The 17,894-nt window shown below is 34.2% G+C and overlaps 1 protein-coding gene across 8 annotated transcripts in view; it reads right to left on the reverse strand.

Annotated features, from left to right (window-relative positions):
- Nucleotides 1-78: 78 nt before the first annotated feature.
- Nucleotides 79-17,894, reverse strand: part of ELMOD2 (ELMO domain containing 2) — a 50,425-nt gene continuing 32,609 nt past the window's right edge. For all 8 annotated transcript variants that reach the window (XM_078366483.1, XM_035292912.3, XM_008992676.5 and 5 more), the window contains 6 exons: nucleotides 16,880-16,977; nucleotides 15,220-15,349; nucleotides 12,757-12,890; nucleotides 10,574-10,642; nucleotides 9,646-9,779; nucleotides 79-3,581 (listed from right to left, as the gene is read on the reverse strand). In XM_078366483.1, the coding sequence (XP_078222609.1) occupies nucleotides 3,436-3,581; nucleotides 9,646-9,779; nucleotides 10,574-10,642; nucleotides 12,757-12,890; nucleotides 15,220-15,349; nucleotides 16,880-16,977 (711 nt within the window). In that variant the 3' untranslated portion in view covers nucleotides 79-3,435. The remainder of the gene's footprint in view (nucleotides 3,582-9,645; nucleotides 9,780-10,573; nucleotides 10,643-12,756; nucleotides 12,891-15,219; nucleotides 15,350-16,879; nucleotides 16,978-17,894) is intronic.

A 17,894-nucleotide genomic window follows, 5' to 3' on the forward strand; every position in this document is an offset into this window, starting at 1 on the left:
AGAAAAATGTTTAAAGAGCATGAATGACTTACATTAGGGATGGAGAATATGGAAAGAAAGAAGTATCAACAGAAAGGCTTACAACAATTTCAATATTTTTTTATTTGCTTACTTAACATTCCAAACAAAATGACGTTTTACACTATTGCTTTTACTTAAGAACTCAACTGCCTTATCCAAAGTAAACAAAAATTCCAATTCCTTTAAGTATCCAAGTGATACTTTTTCCCCCAGAGAAAGCTACTGCTTAAATATTTTTAAATACTAACAGAAACATAGAATCATCCTGTAATAGTAAGATAGTAGTTGGGTCTCACCTGTATTACATTTAAAACTTTTCTCATTAAAAATTGAATATAGAAAAAACCCAAAACACCTTCAGTCATGATTCCTCTCAGATTTTTAACAATTCCACTAATCTTCATTAAAAATTGCTTTTGCAGAGAGGTGTATAAATAGGAAAACGGAAAGTAAGCCTCCCCACACCTGTTCAGAGAGAAGTGGGTTAGAGTATTTATCCTGAGAAAAGAGCTGCTGGTCCCCATCATTTCAAGAAGGATAATAAACATTATGGCCCTCCAAGTCAAACCTCCTATCTTTTGTGCCACGATCATGTGTAACCTTTTCTGTTCTGGCTACAAGCATCTACTTTTCACACTCATGGGATGCTGCTCCTTTGAGCAAATCTTTGATGAAGTTGTATCCACTGAATGTTCCCAAAGGGGAGAAAAAGTGCATGATTAATTATAATATTGGAACAAAAGTGAAGAACACATATATTTTCACATAGAGAAAATACTTACAAATCCAAGTAGCTCCTAAAAATAGAAAAAATATCAGATGGACATTTTTTTAAGAAAAGGATTGTTTTCTGAACTGTAAATGGTGCCAGGAAGACACTGATTTTTATATCTAGCTACATCACTGTATTTATGTACAAAGAGAGGTTGGTATAGGTTCACTGATTTCTCCCATTTCTTTAAAGATTGTCTTTGAGACCCTATTAAAACCGTAACTATTAAATTTAAAGACTGGCACACCCTCTTTAACCTGGCACATACAAAAATTCATTTCAACATGTATTTACTTTTTTGATGCTAAAACTAACATAATTTTTAGGTTACTTGAACGCCATAATATTCTATCACTACTATGGCATTTTACCAATTATTACAGAAATAGGTAAGATTCTAAATATGGATTTTGAGACTACATAAAATTCTAACTATATACGTCAAAAGGGAAAGTAGGAAGGCAGACACAATTAATTTTTCTTTTCATGTATCTCACTATCATGAGTCTGAAGGCTCATGCTGCATTCTAATTTACAACTGACATTGGTGACATTTTGCTTGGCTTCTAGACTCAACCCCTAAAATTTGTTAGTGGCTTTTAAATCAATTTGCTGTAAAACTATCTGAAATGCCTGCAGATTATTTTAAGTCAAAACCAGAATGTTACCTATAATGTACAAACGGAGGTGGACTTAAAGAACATATTATTGCGTAAACTTTATAATGACATTTTCTTAACATCATCACAGTTTTTCTTCCTAGAAGGGAAAAAACTCAATTACTTAAAATTTTCCCTTTCCATACTTGAAGCATTTTTCAGTATACTGGCAAAGGTTTAAATCAGTTCAAGCTCTCAGCTGTTGAAAGATCAAGATACAAAGATAAGCACTTTCAGCACAAACATAAAAAGATGAACAGAATTACTTTCCATGTAATAGTGAACACCTTAACACAACGAACTTGTCAGGATTTTGTCACAATAAAGCATGAAAATATTTTTTAAAAATCAAGTGAAGATATTCCCAAAGTTGAGACGTCCCCTACAAGAAACCAATTTTCAAATTCCTGTAATACTGAAAAGCTAAATTGCCACTATTACAATAAAGTGAACCAAATGTTTAAAATAATTTTATCTTATTGGAAAACGAATTTTAACGCATGCACTTTAAATGTATATGCTATACAACACTGCATCGTATTTTCCAAGTGGATATGTCTTACCACTCTTCTCTTTGACAAGTTTGAAAGAGAGGTCTGTCAACAACAGACATGAGCAAATACTTAAAAAGTCTCAGGTCTTGCTCTATCACATACGAGCTAGTCCTTTTAACACTTGATACATACCACATTAAAAGGTGTGCTAAATATCATTATGTTTTAGATCATATTATGTCTTTAAAAGGTTGGCTTCTGTAGGATTCAAGGATGACTTGGACTTTCCTGTCTTTAAACCTTAGTTTTGCTATCAGTACAAATGTGTAAAACACAAAGAAGAAATCATTCCCATAAGAATCTCATCACTGTATAATTCTTGACAGCACTTGCTGTCCTCCTGAGATTTTAGGAGAATAAAACTACATAAAATGCACAGTCGTCACGTCATCTTCAAGCTACTTTAGTATTCCATAGACCGTTAACATAAAGTTCATACATGGTTACCTAAAAACACCATGGAGTCAAAGAGAAGCAAGAGTTAACAGTAAGTCAAATAAACCAATGATGTTTAACTGAGATTTTTTTTTAAACTTACGTTTTCTTAAGATTCAAAGACAGTTTTATTTAAATAGAAACTGTCTTTAATAATCTTTTTGTCTTTTATATAATCAAGATTTTCTTGGCAAATACATCTCTTTTCATAAACATTCATAAGTAGAGAAGCTTCATAAAAGGCTTCACACTAAACATGAATGTTCTTTTCTACAACTGATAAAAAGCAAATACTGAATACGAGAAAATGCCTTTAAGCTTTCAAATAACACTGCAGCATTTTAAAGTGTGTTATTTAAAAACAAAAAAGCTGGTCACCAATACTGTCATTCTCTCATCCGTTATGCTCAATAATCACAGAAACCCAAAAGAGGCCATGATTTTTTATTCTCTCTGCCATATCTCTGCTCCATTTGCTGCTAATGAAGCAACATTATGACATGTAATTAAGATGCAAGCAAAGAAAACCATAAACACTCTTGCTGTTAACCTAGAAATAAAATCAGACAAAGAAAATTAAAAACAGCTATTTCCAAACTAAAAACCAAAAAAACTTTAAGAACTTTGAAAACGATACCAACTTGATCCTGCAACACATAAAAATGAAAACTGATTTTACACATTTTAATCAACCAATTTAATACAAATACCTGATTTATACTTTTACACTAACGGGCTAAGTCCCAAGTTCCAAACTGTAGTTTGCATGACTCTACAGAGGGAATCTTTGGAAAGATAAGGTACCTTTGGAGAACAGTGTATAAATAACTGTAAACATACACTGATTGTCCACTAGCTTTCTTAAATAGAATTTCTGAAATATTTTTGTAGGAAATTATATATGAGTGTAAATTGATCAGATAATTTCTATTACAACATATAAATTCTGTTGAATGTGCAAAATGTGGTAGAAATAGAAGATACAGTGGATGATTTATACTTTTAAAGTAAGTGCTACATTACAATCCAGTAAAAGTCCTTTAATCTTTTCATGAAACTTCTCTCTATATAAGTTGAAATACATAATGCTTTCTGGTTCTTCTTCAAACCAAAACTTGTCAAATTCATAGACAAGATAACCTGCAGTTAAAGAAAAACAAAACATATGGTCCTCAATATTGAAATCACATTTAAATCATCTCATTTTTACAAAGTATATAACCATCCTTTAAATCCCATATTAGAATAATCAAAAGTAATCTCAAGACTATTGGAGACCTGAGGGACATAATAAGAAGTGTTTCCAGATGTTCAAAATAAACAGAAATTTCAATAAATGATTTAGTGTATATTACTCTGTCTCAAAAATCAACAACATCCCTCAAGCTTGTAAGATGTAGTACTTTCAGCCAGGAGCAGTGACTCGTGCCTGAACTTTCAGCACTTTCAGAGGCTGAGGTGGGCAGATCGCTTGAGCCCAGGAGTTAAGACACCAGCCTGGGCAACATGGTGAAACCCCACCTCTGCAGAAAAATACAAAAATTAGCCAGGCATGGTGGTGTGCACCTGTAGTCCCAGGTGCTGAGAGTGAAAGAATCTAGGGAAGCTGAGGTGAAAGAATCACTTGAGACCAGGAGGTCAGGGCTTTAGTGAGCCGTGATCACATCACTGCACTCCAGAGCCCGGGTGACAGAGTGAGACCTTATCTCAAAAAAAAAAAAAAAGATGTAGTACTTTCAAAAGATGCCTTGAGAAAAGTTTCCTGAGAAACCCCTGAAGCACAAAAATAAAAGTAATGAGAAAATGTTGGACGAGGCTAAAGTGTAGGAAAGCTATTTCCTACTTGATTTCTAAATCTAAGAGTTATTTCTACTTTTTTTCAATGAACTATCAGCATCTTTTCTTTTTTTAAAAAGAATACATCCCCTCCAAATTGGCTTAATATTTTTTGTTTTCAATATCCTCATTATGGTAGCCAAATAAACCTCCAAAATGTTAAAAGCATTTCATCAAACTGAACTTGTTTATATATACACACATACATATATATATATATATAAGCTTAAATGTGAACTTCAAGCTACCCAACATCAAAATATCAATCAACAAGTACATAAGCAATGGGTAGCATACAATGAAATATTGCTCAGCAATAAAAATTAATGAACTAGTCAATTTAAAAAAAATTTTTAAAGAGCTATTAATACGCACAACAAATCATGCAGAAATAAAGCAGACAAAAATGAGTAAACACTGCATGGTTCCACTGAAATACAATTCTAGAAAATAAATGCAAACTCATCTAGAGTGACAAAAAGATTGTGGTTGCCTAGGATGGTACCAGGAGGGGCAAGAGGCATGGATTACCAAGGAGCACATAAAAACTCTCAGGGATGGTGACTATATTCACCATTTGGATCATGGGGATGGCTTCACAGGTATACACATATGTCAAAACTTACCAAATGATACATGTTTATCAGACATGTGCAGTTTATCATGTCATATATGTGCAGTTTATCATGTACTTAATAAACTGTTAAAAAGTAAAACAAAAAATAAAACCATCCAGTCCTACTTTGTATGCAACCAAATGTACTTATTGAATTATTTTTTAAAATATTTCTACAGTGTTCACTAAATGCTCACATGCTGTCAGAGCAGCACTAGGATACAAGTACTATGTTGTTATTTCCATCTACCAAAGCAGAAACAGAGGTGCAGAGAAGTTAAATGATGTGCCCAAATTACACAGTTTGTAAGTGGTCCCTGTTGCAAAAGCCAATGGCTTTATATAAAACGGTGGCTAGGCTATCATGATTGCCTACTATGAAAAAAATGGAAACCTCATTTTAATAATATTGGTCATAAAGTAAACAATAATAGTTAAAAACATCATATTCCAACACTGAAATATCAGTTCATAAGAAAGCCAGTTTAAGAAAGATTTTTGGATTCTTCTCGATATGTGATAAAACAGATTTTGGTCAACCATGATATACAAGTAAAGTCAAGGAATGAACTCTGGAGAAATACCATCTGCTTTCTCTATACCCTACGCACTATTAGGGATGTACAATAAATACATTTAGAGATTAACATTCTGTATAGTATGATAAGGCACATAGCTATCCAAATTTTATGGCCATACTATTTGTTTTAGTATTTCTGGTTATTAGATTTTAGATATTTACCATTCTTATGTCCTTTAAATTGCTTTTTCATTACTGTCAGTAATGTGGCCCATTCAAATGACCATGTGGAACAAACTAGCCTGGAAGAAACTGCTCAAGTTAAAGCACTAGAAACTTCTTGCATCAGAGTGAGGTTGTTGGTCTACAATATAAATCAGTGTCAGAGAAACACTAACTTGAAGAACAGAGACTATAATAGCTAAGGTGATTTAATGTGACATCAGGAAACCTTAGGAAAAAATACTGAAACTCTAGGAAACTGGCAGGCTACACTTGGCATAAGACTCCCACAGCTTTGCAAAAAGTGATGGAAAAGAGCTGTTTTCCATGATGCACATATTTTGTCCTTTTGAGTCCAGATGTTTGGAACACTTAGACTCTGAGAAATTACCACACGAAATGTCTAAACCTGAAATTTCCTGCACGTATCTACTACAGAGATTAGGGATAAGAAAACCATAGGAAGGGGCATTAACTGTAAACTTGCATGAGGGATCTTACTGGGGTGATAAAAATGTTCTAAAAGGGGATGATGATAATGGCTACACAATTTAGTTCATTAAAATTCATTTAAGTGTAGATTTAAAATGGGTAAATTCTATGGTATATAAATTATACCTCAATAAAGTTGTTACTGAGGCATAACTTTTTTTGTTATACAAACTTGAGGTATTACTATTTTTTCTAGAACCAACAAACCAGAACTCCAGGTAAAATTGTGACCCTACAAAACTAGAATGGAGACATGCTAGACAGGAATACACAGAAGACAGAGGTCCTGAAATCCTGAGCCCTCCTGCTGGACTAGTGGTTACTTTTCAGAATCGCGGCAGATACCTGCTCACAGTTGAGATACACAAGATGACAATGGAGCTGAGAAGCTAAACTAACAGTATTTCCAGCCCTTCCTACAAAGGATGTATTAAAACAGAGGCTGAGAGGTCAAAGGAAAAGGGGGAGGTGAAGGCAGATTGCAGGGAACAAAAAATGTGGAAACTAATCTCTTTTTTTTTTTTTTTTTGAGATGGAGTTTCGCTCTTGTTACCGAGGCTGGAGTGCAATGGGGCAATCTCGGCTCACTGCAACCTCCATCTCCTGGGTTCAGGCAACTCTCCTGCCTCAGCCTCCTGATTAGCTGGGATTACAGGCGTGAGCCACCACGCCCTCCCGGAAACTAATCTCTTAACTGTTCTTTCTTCTGGAGAGAAACTATGACCTTGGAACTAATTTTTGCAAATTAATTGAGCCCACTCCTCTAACAAAAAAAAGTATGTACATTCAAAAGATAAGGTTTCAAATTATTATTCTAGTTAGAATAGGTTCCTCCTAAGAAGAAAAGCAGAACCTTACTTAAGATGTAAAACTTCTAATGGTAATGGGTATAAAAATCAATTTTCTGGGAAACTTCTGCTTAAAAGTACATAGATATATGTGAACGTGCATTTTAATGTCTCAAAAAAAGTGAAAACTATAAGCTTCACTGTTTCCAGGATGATCTACAGCTCTTATAGATGTGAGCTAACAGAAGGCAACTGAAAAGGTTCTCCAATGACTTTTCTACCTCAGATATGACACTTTAATGTCCTTCCTATAGAGGAGCCAGCCCAGATGGTGTGAGGCTGCTGAAGAGCAACAGTTCCCATAGATCCTCAAGTGCCCAGTCTTTAGGAGAAAAATACTGCACAGAGGTCACTTTGCACTGCTTTCTAACCTACCACTCTCCTGTATATATTGAGATATGGGAAACTGCTTAACTGTTTTGGGAGTTTTTAAATTTTTAAAAATATATATTTATGTTCAATAGGTAGCTATCGAATAGGGGATATAGTTTGTTAAAAAAAAAAATCATAGGCAAGTTAGCAAAGTCCCAGCAACAACCCTTCGGAATGGTAAAGGAAAGCATCTCATGCCTGCTAGAAATCTTCAGTACACTTGGGTAGAATCATCAATGCTGTCCTTAGGGACCTAAAACCTGTCCCGCCATTTAAAAACATGTTGCACTGGCTCCTACTTGTGTAAACATCCCCATATGATTCTTTATCCTTGTCCATTAAGGGAGAAAAAGGATCTAGACATACAGTGCTGGGTTTAAAGTAGAGGTTGAGCTGAAGATATACATTTTGGCATTTAATGCACATTTGGCATTTCAAGCAAGGGTATCACTTAGGAAAAATATGAGGGCTAAAGAGATGAGTGGGCACAGGGCTGGGCTCTGAGATGCTCCTACATCTAATAAGGCAATGGATGTCTACAGGAATTCCTGTGGGGTAGGAGAAAATCCAGGAGACTATGGCATCAGAAAAGTCATGATAATAACCTGTGGTCATTTATGCCCAGTGCCACTAAAAGGATCAAATAACATGAAAAAACACGGCAATTGTATTAGGCAGCAAAAAAAAGGTGTCTGAGAAAAATCAGTGTCATCAGAGTCATAGAGAGAGAAATCAAACTGGAATTCGATAAAAACTGGAGATGAAGAAATGTAAAATAGCATTTACTTAAATGTTTCTTAAAGAAAAGGAGCAGAGAAATGAAGTAGTATCTGGAGGTGGACACTGCACAAGTGGGAGGTTTTGATTCTGAAGATGACAGCTCCTCACTGAATGCAGTGACCCTGATTCTCTGCTATATCCCCAGGGCCTGGAACGATACCTGACACACAGTAAATGAATAATGAATGGAAGGTACAGAGGCAAGTGTGTAGTCTAACTGATTAGTCATGAAGAGAGAAATGGCTAATTGAAAGGACAAAGTCTCTGGTAAGACTTCCCAGAGAAGAGCACACCTAAATGGAGATTTGGAAGATGAGAAGGCATCATCTGGAAACAACAAAGGGAGCTGGAATAGTGTTCCAGGCTAAGTGAATGTCACTTGCAAAAGCACAGAGTCAAAACAGAGCATAGTACATTTGAGCAACTAAAAGAAGATGGGGATGCCTCCAGTATACACTTTGTGGGGGTGAGAGAGGGGCTAGTATATGGCAAAAGATGAGTCTAAAGAGGTTATCAAGGTTCAGATTATGCAGGGCCTGATAATGGGAATCCTTTGAAGAATTTTTGGCAGTAGAGTAAAATGATCAGATTTTCATTTTAAATAACTATACTTTCAATGTGGAGAAGAAATAGAAAAGCATTACCAAAAACAGACAGCTAAAGGCTATTACAGTAACCTAGTAACAAAGGCCTGATACTGTGCAGTTACAATGGGGATGGAAAGAAACAGACAAACACAAGAGAAAGTTAAGATGCAGACAAAACTGGAATTAGGGTGTAAGTAAAGGCAGGAAAGCTTCTGCGAAAAAGAGACATGAATGATACTTTCAACAATGGAGATGAAGAAATTATGATTTGGCCACCTATTATCTAAGTCGTTCCTTATATGCTACCAACATGCAAATGACATTCTAAAACCATAAAAAGATCAAGAAAAGTAGTGGGTGAAGATAAGCTAGATTTGAAATACTTCCCTTCTGAACAATAGCTTCAGAAGCTGGATTCATTCAATTAAACCTTCAGTATTCAAATATTATTACTAAAAGTGAATGGAATAGAGAGAGTAAGGACAGCTTTAGGAACAGTTACTAAGTACCCCTAACTTACCACAAGAAAATTTGGCCTTGAAATTCAAGTTAGGGGAAAGCAAAAAGTTCCTCTAAATTAAATTTCCTTCCAAAAATAATAAAATAATCTGCAAACCAGCATCTGAGAGGGAAAATTCATTTTGTAGTTAGCTGGAAAATGAATGCCTAAAGAAAAATTACATGAATCTTAGATGCGTCTACATGTGAAATACTGCCTTTCATAATCAGCAAATATAAAAACTGAAGCACAGAATACTCTTGGGGACTCATCTTCCACTATTTTCTTGTTTTTCAAAGATCCTAAGTAATAAAATGATAAACATAAGTTACATACTTCATAGAGACAATAGATTAAAATATATATTATACTTTCCTAGCAGTTTAAGAATTATCTTACAAAGATCTAGTTTTAACTCATTTTAATACTCACAATAAAACTGATGAAAGTGTTCCATTGTTGGTATACCAGGAACAAAGTTATAGAGATGAAACTTCAAAGCTTCACTCTTCAATAAGCTATAAGCCATCTCTGTAAGATTGATTCCAACTATTGCATAAGAATACCTATGTCGGAAACATTACCAGTTACACCATCTAGCCGAATAACTCATTAAATAAATTTAAAATTATGCAAGGTATTAGTAGAAATTGATTTTGTTTCAGGTTTAACACAGTATTGATTTTATGATAATCTCTACATAGTCAGAAAAATATACTAGAAAGAATTTAACTTTTTTGCTTTTTAAAGCCTGTTGATTTTTCTGGATATAACCTAAGAAATAAAAATAATGCTGTGTTCACATGATATCTAAAACTAAAATTCTTAAATAAAAAAGGGGCAGGGGAGACTACATACTCCAAATCTCATTGATTTCTAAAATATACTGGACAATCTGATATTTTCTTCTCTATTATCATGGTATTTTTATGATCTAACATTCTTACTATGCTTTTTCAAAGATTAGATACCATCAGACTACTTAAAAAATAACGATAAGGCTAATAAAACCACATCAATTTGCATTTCACCTTACAATTTTCAAAGCTATTTCCCCATTTTCCTACTCCTTTTCCAAGCTATTTCCTCTTCCTATCTTCAAACCTAGTTCTCAAAAATATTTTATAAGGGCCCTTATCTCCACTGTATGTATATCTTGTGATAAAAATATACTGAAATACATACAAAATTGGTTTACAATCACATTTTTCCTTAAAAAATAATGTATCATGTAATATCCTTTATAAAGTTATTAAAATACCTCATTTTACGAAACACCTTGATATATCTTCAAATTCATTAAATCATCTAATCATTGTAAATGCAAGAGATTATGGGTTCTTTAATATACTCAGCTTACCCTAATTTTGGATGATTTGAACGGGAAAGAATCTGATGAGCTTCACTAGTGTAATTTTCACTGAAATACCTAAAAAGTTTTAAGAAAAAGAATCAAACTAATATACACCATTCAAATGTATGATATCTAGAACCAATTTTAAAATCTACTGTCAAAACCATAGTCCCAGTGCTGCCGTGACCATCCTGGTGTCTATCTCAAATCACTTCAGTGATTCACAAATGCTTCTGAATCAAAACTTCCCAAACTATCAGGCCTATCTCGTAAAGAATACAGGTCATTGACAAGATTGTACAGTATTTTAACAAATAGGTAATATAAAAAGAGACTACCTTAAAAAAAAAAAAAAACTAGAGTCCTTTTTGTTTCTTTGCTTGTTCTCTTTCTATAAAAGAGTCAATATGTACCTGTTAGGACACTCTTCCTTTTGCTTAGGGTTCATTTCTTCTTCAATTTAAGACTGTATTGTTTAGTGCCATTTTCAGTGCAATCAGAAGGGAGTAAACAATCTTTTTGCAATGAGAATCCCCTTCATCAATCATATAACTAAAATACTAACTATAAACATAAGTATTAGTAGTACGAGAGAGATGTATATGAAACTATCTATTTTTAGGCACATACATCCTTTTGGCCTATAACAAATCTGTTTAATCTTTGGATCACCTCAGAATGACAAAAACACACAAACAATGATTGACTAGATGCTCACATGAGGATAAAAAGAATAAAAAATAAATTTCCATGATTTATTTACATTTTAGAGGACATAACCCTTGAAATTTTCATAAAGCATAGAAAATTCTAATTAACACTTCCCTCTTTATTCTTTTATAGCATATTAACAGACACTTCCATATTTCTTCAGTCTAATTTTCAACCCATTACACCAGGGGCTAACTTAGAAGTCCGTCAATCAATGATAATTTATGAATGAAGGGGAATCCAGAAACCATCTTACATTATGCACAACTTTTTCTGTGTATACATTTTCTGAGAGAGCATATACAAAGCTTTCCTCAGATTCTCTATGGGATTGGTAAACATGAAAACAGTTTAAAAAGTCTTGCTGAATGCAGTGCTTTCCTAAGTACTCTAATTTTCCTACTCTATCCCTAGTTGACTCTAAAATGCCTTTAGTTAACTATTTATATTTCATTTTTGTAATAATTTAGCATTACAACAGTCAAACTACTCTTAAAATATTCAATATGTAAGATAGAATAATTTTTAATTTCCTTACTGAATTTAGTTAACCTCTACCTTAACAGTATCAAATGGTAAAAAATATACATCTATATACAATAAGAAAAACCATGAATATCAACTTAATTTAGCCAATTTCAGGATTTTTTCACAGTAAGAATTATCCAAATTTTAATAGGCTAGCCTTCCCATTCTAGACATTTTATAGCCTATAAATCACAATTTCGTGAACAGACCCAAACACTACAATTTGTACATTTGCATATCATTATAGGAGGAAATTAATCTTCCAGGTTATCTTCTAGAATAGTTTTGGCTATCAATTGTGATTTGAGTTACATATTTGGGGATTTCATACATGTAGCTAATCGTAAGTATTAAAGAAGATAAAGGAGAGAAAGTTCATAGGGTAGTCTATACATATAAAGTCAGGAATGTAGGTAGATCAGTTGTCACAGGTGGTTAAGAACATACATGAAGAGACTTTATTATCGCCTTACCTGGTTATATTTCCCAAAACAGAATCACAGAGCCCAGAGAGAAAAAGAAAGCAGATAAAGGCAGTAGGAGTATACATAATTCTTTAAAAGGTATCAGAATGGAGATCAGAAAGAAAAAGGAGAGGAAAGCATTGATAAGTAAAGAAATCACACAACAAGTATATTTCCACCAATGTCTTTTTTTTTTTTTTAAGACAGGGTCTTGCTTTGACAGCCATGCTGCAGTATAGTGGCACAATCATGACTCACTGTAACCCTGAATTCCTGAGTGTGGGCAATCCTTCTGCCTCAGCCTCCCAAGAAGCTGGATTACAGGCAAAGGCCACCACACCTGGCTAATTATTTTTGTAGAGAAAGGGTCTCACTATATTGCTCAGGCTGGTCTTGAACTTCTGGCCTCAAGTGATCCTCTGGCCTCAGCCTCACAAAGTGCTGGGATTACATTTAGGGAAGAAAGGAAAGTCTACTTTCACTTACACAAGATTTATTAATCCAAGTATGCCCATGCCTCTGAAGTCTGTCTTGGGATCATCACCCTGGAAACCAATTTCAGCCCACTGCTTGGAGATTCTAGCCTTTAACTTGTTCGTGGGCATTAGAAGATTCCAAAGCTGTACAAACATATTTCCATTATTAAGACATTTTCCTTCTCATAGCGTATAACTAGTAATTTAATGCTATCAAATAACTTCCATAAATAAATCATAGGTTAAACAAAGACTCTATCTAGAACATTTTTCAATTATCTTAAAACATGCAGCACAGTTATTCCAATTAATAAGACTGGTATAAACAATAGATTTTGAAAAGATAACAAATAATTCACAAAAATCTAAAACAATGACATGTCTATTTACTAATTAATACAGATATGCCCGGAACTGGTAAACTGCTTGCTTGAGAAAAACATGGTATTTTAGTAACTTAGCCTTGCTTCAGATACTGTATAAATAGGCTCTATTGTAATGGGTGGGTTATTAGTCCCTAATCAGAATGATAATAGGTCTAAGATGGAAGGGCATGAAGAAATGATAGCATTCCAACTTGTTTTACAAGTTTCCAGTTTAAAAAAATATAATTTGGTTTTAAATAAATATCTTTAAGGATGAGGATTTGAGAATAGCTATCAAATATTACACACCAACAAACTAATCAATGCAAATAAAGAAGACTTATTGTCTAAATTCAATATCACAAGCCATCAAATGAAAGAAACTTATAGAAGTTGACTAAAAATGGTTTGTGAAAACTTGCAAAACAGAAATACTTGCATTTTTTCCCATTTCATGACCATTTCAGGCATTGTTGAATAAAGACCCCTAATGAAAGGAGTATTCTGTTACCTAAAATAAAATGAAGACTTGTGACCTTGCCTTAAAACAGGGTCAGGATTCTGGGTCTGAAGCAAATCCAATCATTAGATTAGATTTACTTGGTCACCACTTTTATTACCAACACATGTGACTTGCTTCCATTAGCCTCTCTCCATGAATTCTGCAAGGAGTTTGATTATGCCACTGATAAGGCCTCAGTGATGTGGTGAGAGCCACACTGTAGAATCACTAGTATTGAAAATTTAATATGCATGAATATTGAATTTTTGGGTTCCATTCCTGGAGATTCTAATTTTGTAAGCATAAAGTGACACTTTGGAATCTACATATTAAACACTAGTTAACTCCAGTAAAAATGGTCCCTGGACTACACCTAAAGAAGACATTACATACACCCATAGCTCTTTACCCAGTAAGACTGCTGAGTATGTGTAGTGTAGAACTGAATTTCACCATGAAGCACCAAGGTAAAATTCCCTAGACTAGAAGGTTAAGGACTCGCACTTTTTCCCAAAAAAGGAAAGGTATTGTGTAGCAAGGGCCTAACATTAAGGGAAAAACGATGACAATGGGGACAGAAATAGTTAATCCTCAGTGCCAGGTACTATTTTAAACACTTTAAATATAAAAACTCAATCCATATGATAACCCTTTGAGATACATATTTGTATTGTCCTCATTTAACAAAATATACTTTTCTCCCCCCCCAAAAAAAGGTTTTATTGTTTGTAAACTTGTGTCTCTTACTGTTACTTAGACAGTATCAAAGTTTCTTGCCATAGTACTTTTTGTTATAACAAACTCCTAATTCTAAATGCAGTGTGCTATTTTCTTTAACCATTTTAAAATAAAATTGGAATAGGTGTAGAGGATGGGCAGGAGATTCATGTCTGTTCCAGGCCCTACCATTCTAGTACTAACAGAAATCGCTTCATCTCCCTGGTCTTTAGAGTCTTCATCCCTCAAATGAAGGGACTAATCTAGATGATCTGTAAAGCTTACTCTAGGTCTATTACTCTTTAATTTTGGCACCTCGTTGGCCTTATGCATTTATACTTTAGAAAAAATAGAAAAATTCTAAGTAAATAATTTTTACTTTCTTAAAGTTTAAATCTACTGTGGCATTACTTGGCAATTAACATTCCAAAAGTCCCAAAAATTTGGACGTAATAATCTGAAAAGGGATATACACATTTGCAATTTGTAAGTAGCTGAAAATGCCTAATTTATATGAGCAATTTTTATAAAAAGTAGGAGAAAAATCTGAAACTTGTGGACATGTACTTTTTGGTTGAAAAGATCTCTCTTTATAGATTTTTATCTCAGAATTTAAAACATTAAGATACAATTTATGATCATACTTATTCATATAAATATATATTCATTATATATTTATAATAATGCTTATCAGAAAATTATAGAAATAGCTAACTAAATATCTTTCCATATCAATGAAACCCAGTGTAATAAAATTCTCTAAGGGCAAAGAAACTATATAAGCCTAGTTATATAAGCCTCTAGAATTTGCACAGAGACTTTACTTAGCTAAAGCCTGATATATTTTTCTAGTGTTCAACAATTCCACATAAAGAAAACAGAAATTTACCTTCATGAGTAGCTCTTCATGTTGTAGGTTGTCAGAATCATATGGCCTTTTCCTCACACTTTCTACATCCAAAAAGAGCTGTTTATAACCAGTTATCTGCAGTAAGCACATCTTCATGCAGATTTTAAAACTAAAAATGATAAAATTAGTTTTAAAAAGCATACCTTCTTATCACAATAATGTCTTTCATAGATTGTGGTTTGTATGTCTATTTAGACATTTCCTGGCTTTCAGTTTAAAACAAGACCCACCAAAAGCCTCCTTAAACACAAAATATTATGCAAAGTATTGCATAGGATACAAGGCCCTAGAAAGAAGGCAAGACATGGTAGCAATGGCAAACTTCAAAACTGTAAGGATTTGTGAAGGATTTTCTCTTCATGTCTTCTCTGGGCAATTCTATACATTCCTAAATCTTTATTGCCAGATACCTCTGGTAGACTTAATTTTCCAAGTATATATAAAACAAATAGCTCCACAGCAGGTTATCTCAGCTCTAAATACAACTGCTTATCTTCCCTAACGAAACATCCTCCTTCTTTAGTCTCTAAATCTATTAATGACATTGCTAACCATTAGTTCCCCAAGCTACAACACTCCAAGTTCTGACCCACCTCTAACAACGTTTCAAAAGATCCCCATACCCTAATCCTTTCTAGCTCTGAAATGTCCTTCAAAGCAATCCTCATATCACTTTCTCCTACTGTATTTATGCCTTTGTCATTTCTTGCCTGAATGACTCAACTTTCCCATTCTTTATTCCTTCTGCCAGTCTCCCATATCATCAAATCTATTCTCCATCTTCCTAAAATACCTACCTAAAAATGTAGCTTGATTTGCTTAAAAACCAGAGGACAACATCTACATCCTTCAGTATGGCATACAAGACTCTGCAATGTATCAATCTAGCATTTCACTCATTTCTCCACCCAATACTCTGCTCATGTGTCATTCCAGATACAAAAGTATTAATATTTCTATGTCTCTGTGCCTTGCTGGCACTGTTCCCCTACCAATTCATCAAGGTCCAGCTTAAATGCTACCTCTGTATGGAACTATCCTCACAGTTCCCTCCTAGACCCTTCCTCATCTCAGCTGAAATAAATTGTCCCTTCCTCTATATTCACATAGAAAATGCTAAGTGAAGGAAATAATGTGAAATACTATGTCAGCATACCAGCACTGGGAACACAGAAATGGAATAAGTCCTCTTCTAATGGAATTTAAAATTTACAGGGGGAAGGACAAGAGTTAATCAATGACTATAGTACAATGGGTTAAATGGTATGATAGCACTGTGAGTTGCCATAGCAAGGCACGTAACTCAGAATGGAGAAGCCTGGGAGGACCTTATAGAGGAGGATATAGGAACTGTATTTCAAAGGACATAGTAGCCAAAGTTATTAATCTGGGAAAGTCATGGTAAGACACCTTGAAGAAGGCAGATGATATAGTGGCATTAGTACTGGATTGGAAACCAAGAGATACAGGTTCTAGTTCTAATTCTATCACTGCCCCTCTGGATCTCGACTGCTCATCTTGTGAAGAGACAGCACTGAATCAGATCATCTCCACAAACTCTTCAGGTCTAAAGTGTGGGATCTCTTCACCTCACAGGCTATAAATGCATAATAAAAAAGAATATTTAAAAACAGCACACCTGGCATCCTTCTCAGGGTTAATATTCTTTTCCTTCATAATATCTTCTACACATTTGTCCACTTCATTCTGAACAACACATGTCGCCTTCTGTAAAATCTATTTATGTGAAAAGAGAGCCAAATGAGAAAAATTCTTTATAACTGAAAAACAAGTAAGTTTTGAGGCATTTTATCAACCTTACAAAGTTGACATTAAAATGCAAAACAAACTCAGTTTGTTTCAACCAGATTATTTCAAATTTTCTCTATGGCTAAACTCATATAGATATAGCCTTATAATTAAAAAAAACAGCAACATGATGTATCAGAGGAAGCCTTCCTCAACTGAGTCAACAGGTTCTCAGCTGATGAGTTCTTAGCAAATGGGCTGACACCAGTGTGTTTATAAAGCAGATATATTAATTACATAATAAAATGTTAAAAAATCTTGAATGTATAAGTTTAAAAAAATTAAATAAAGAAAAGAGTTAAATCTCATAATCTTGTTTCCAGAGATCACCACTGGTAACAAACATTGACAAAACCAAAATCAGATCAAATTTGAAAACTGTAGGAATTTACTATGTATACTGAAGAACAGTTCACAAACTGAGACTTCAAATCAAAACTGATAAGACAAATAAAAATAGAGGTCTTAGTTTAGATACACCCCAAGATGAGAGAGGGAAGGAAGGAGGGAGGGAGGGAGGGAGGGAGAGAAAGAGAGAGAGAGAAAGAGAGAAAGAGAGAGAGAGAGAGAGAGAGAGAGAGATTGAGATTGAGATTGAGATTTCCCCAGAGAAAAGTAAAAGGCGAAAAGAAAATGGTCAAAGATCCATTAATAGCAATCCAGATATGGTCAACAAAATCTAGTTTGTCCAATCCTGAGATAAGAGGGGTACAGGAAGTGTACTGAAGCTTAAATACCAGCGCTGGTAAAAGGACTACCTTCACCATAGGTAGTCTTTCACCATACCTTTTGCATGTATTGCAAACTCCTAAAACGTTAAAAATCCAGTTCAATGTCACCTCCTC

The sequence above is a fragment of the Callithrix jacchus genome, chromosome 3 (genome assembly GCF_049354715.1).
Source record: "Callithrix jacchus isolate 240 chromosome 3, calJac240_pri, whole genome shotgun sequence".
Taxonomy (NCBI): Eukaryota; Metazoa; Chordata; class Mammalia; order Primates; family Cebidae; genus Callithrix; species Callithrix jacchus.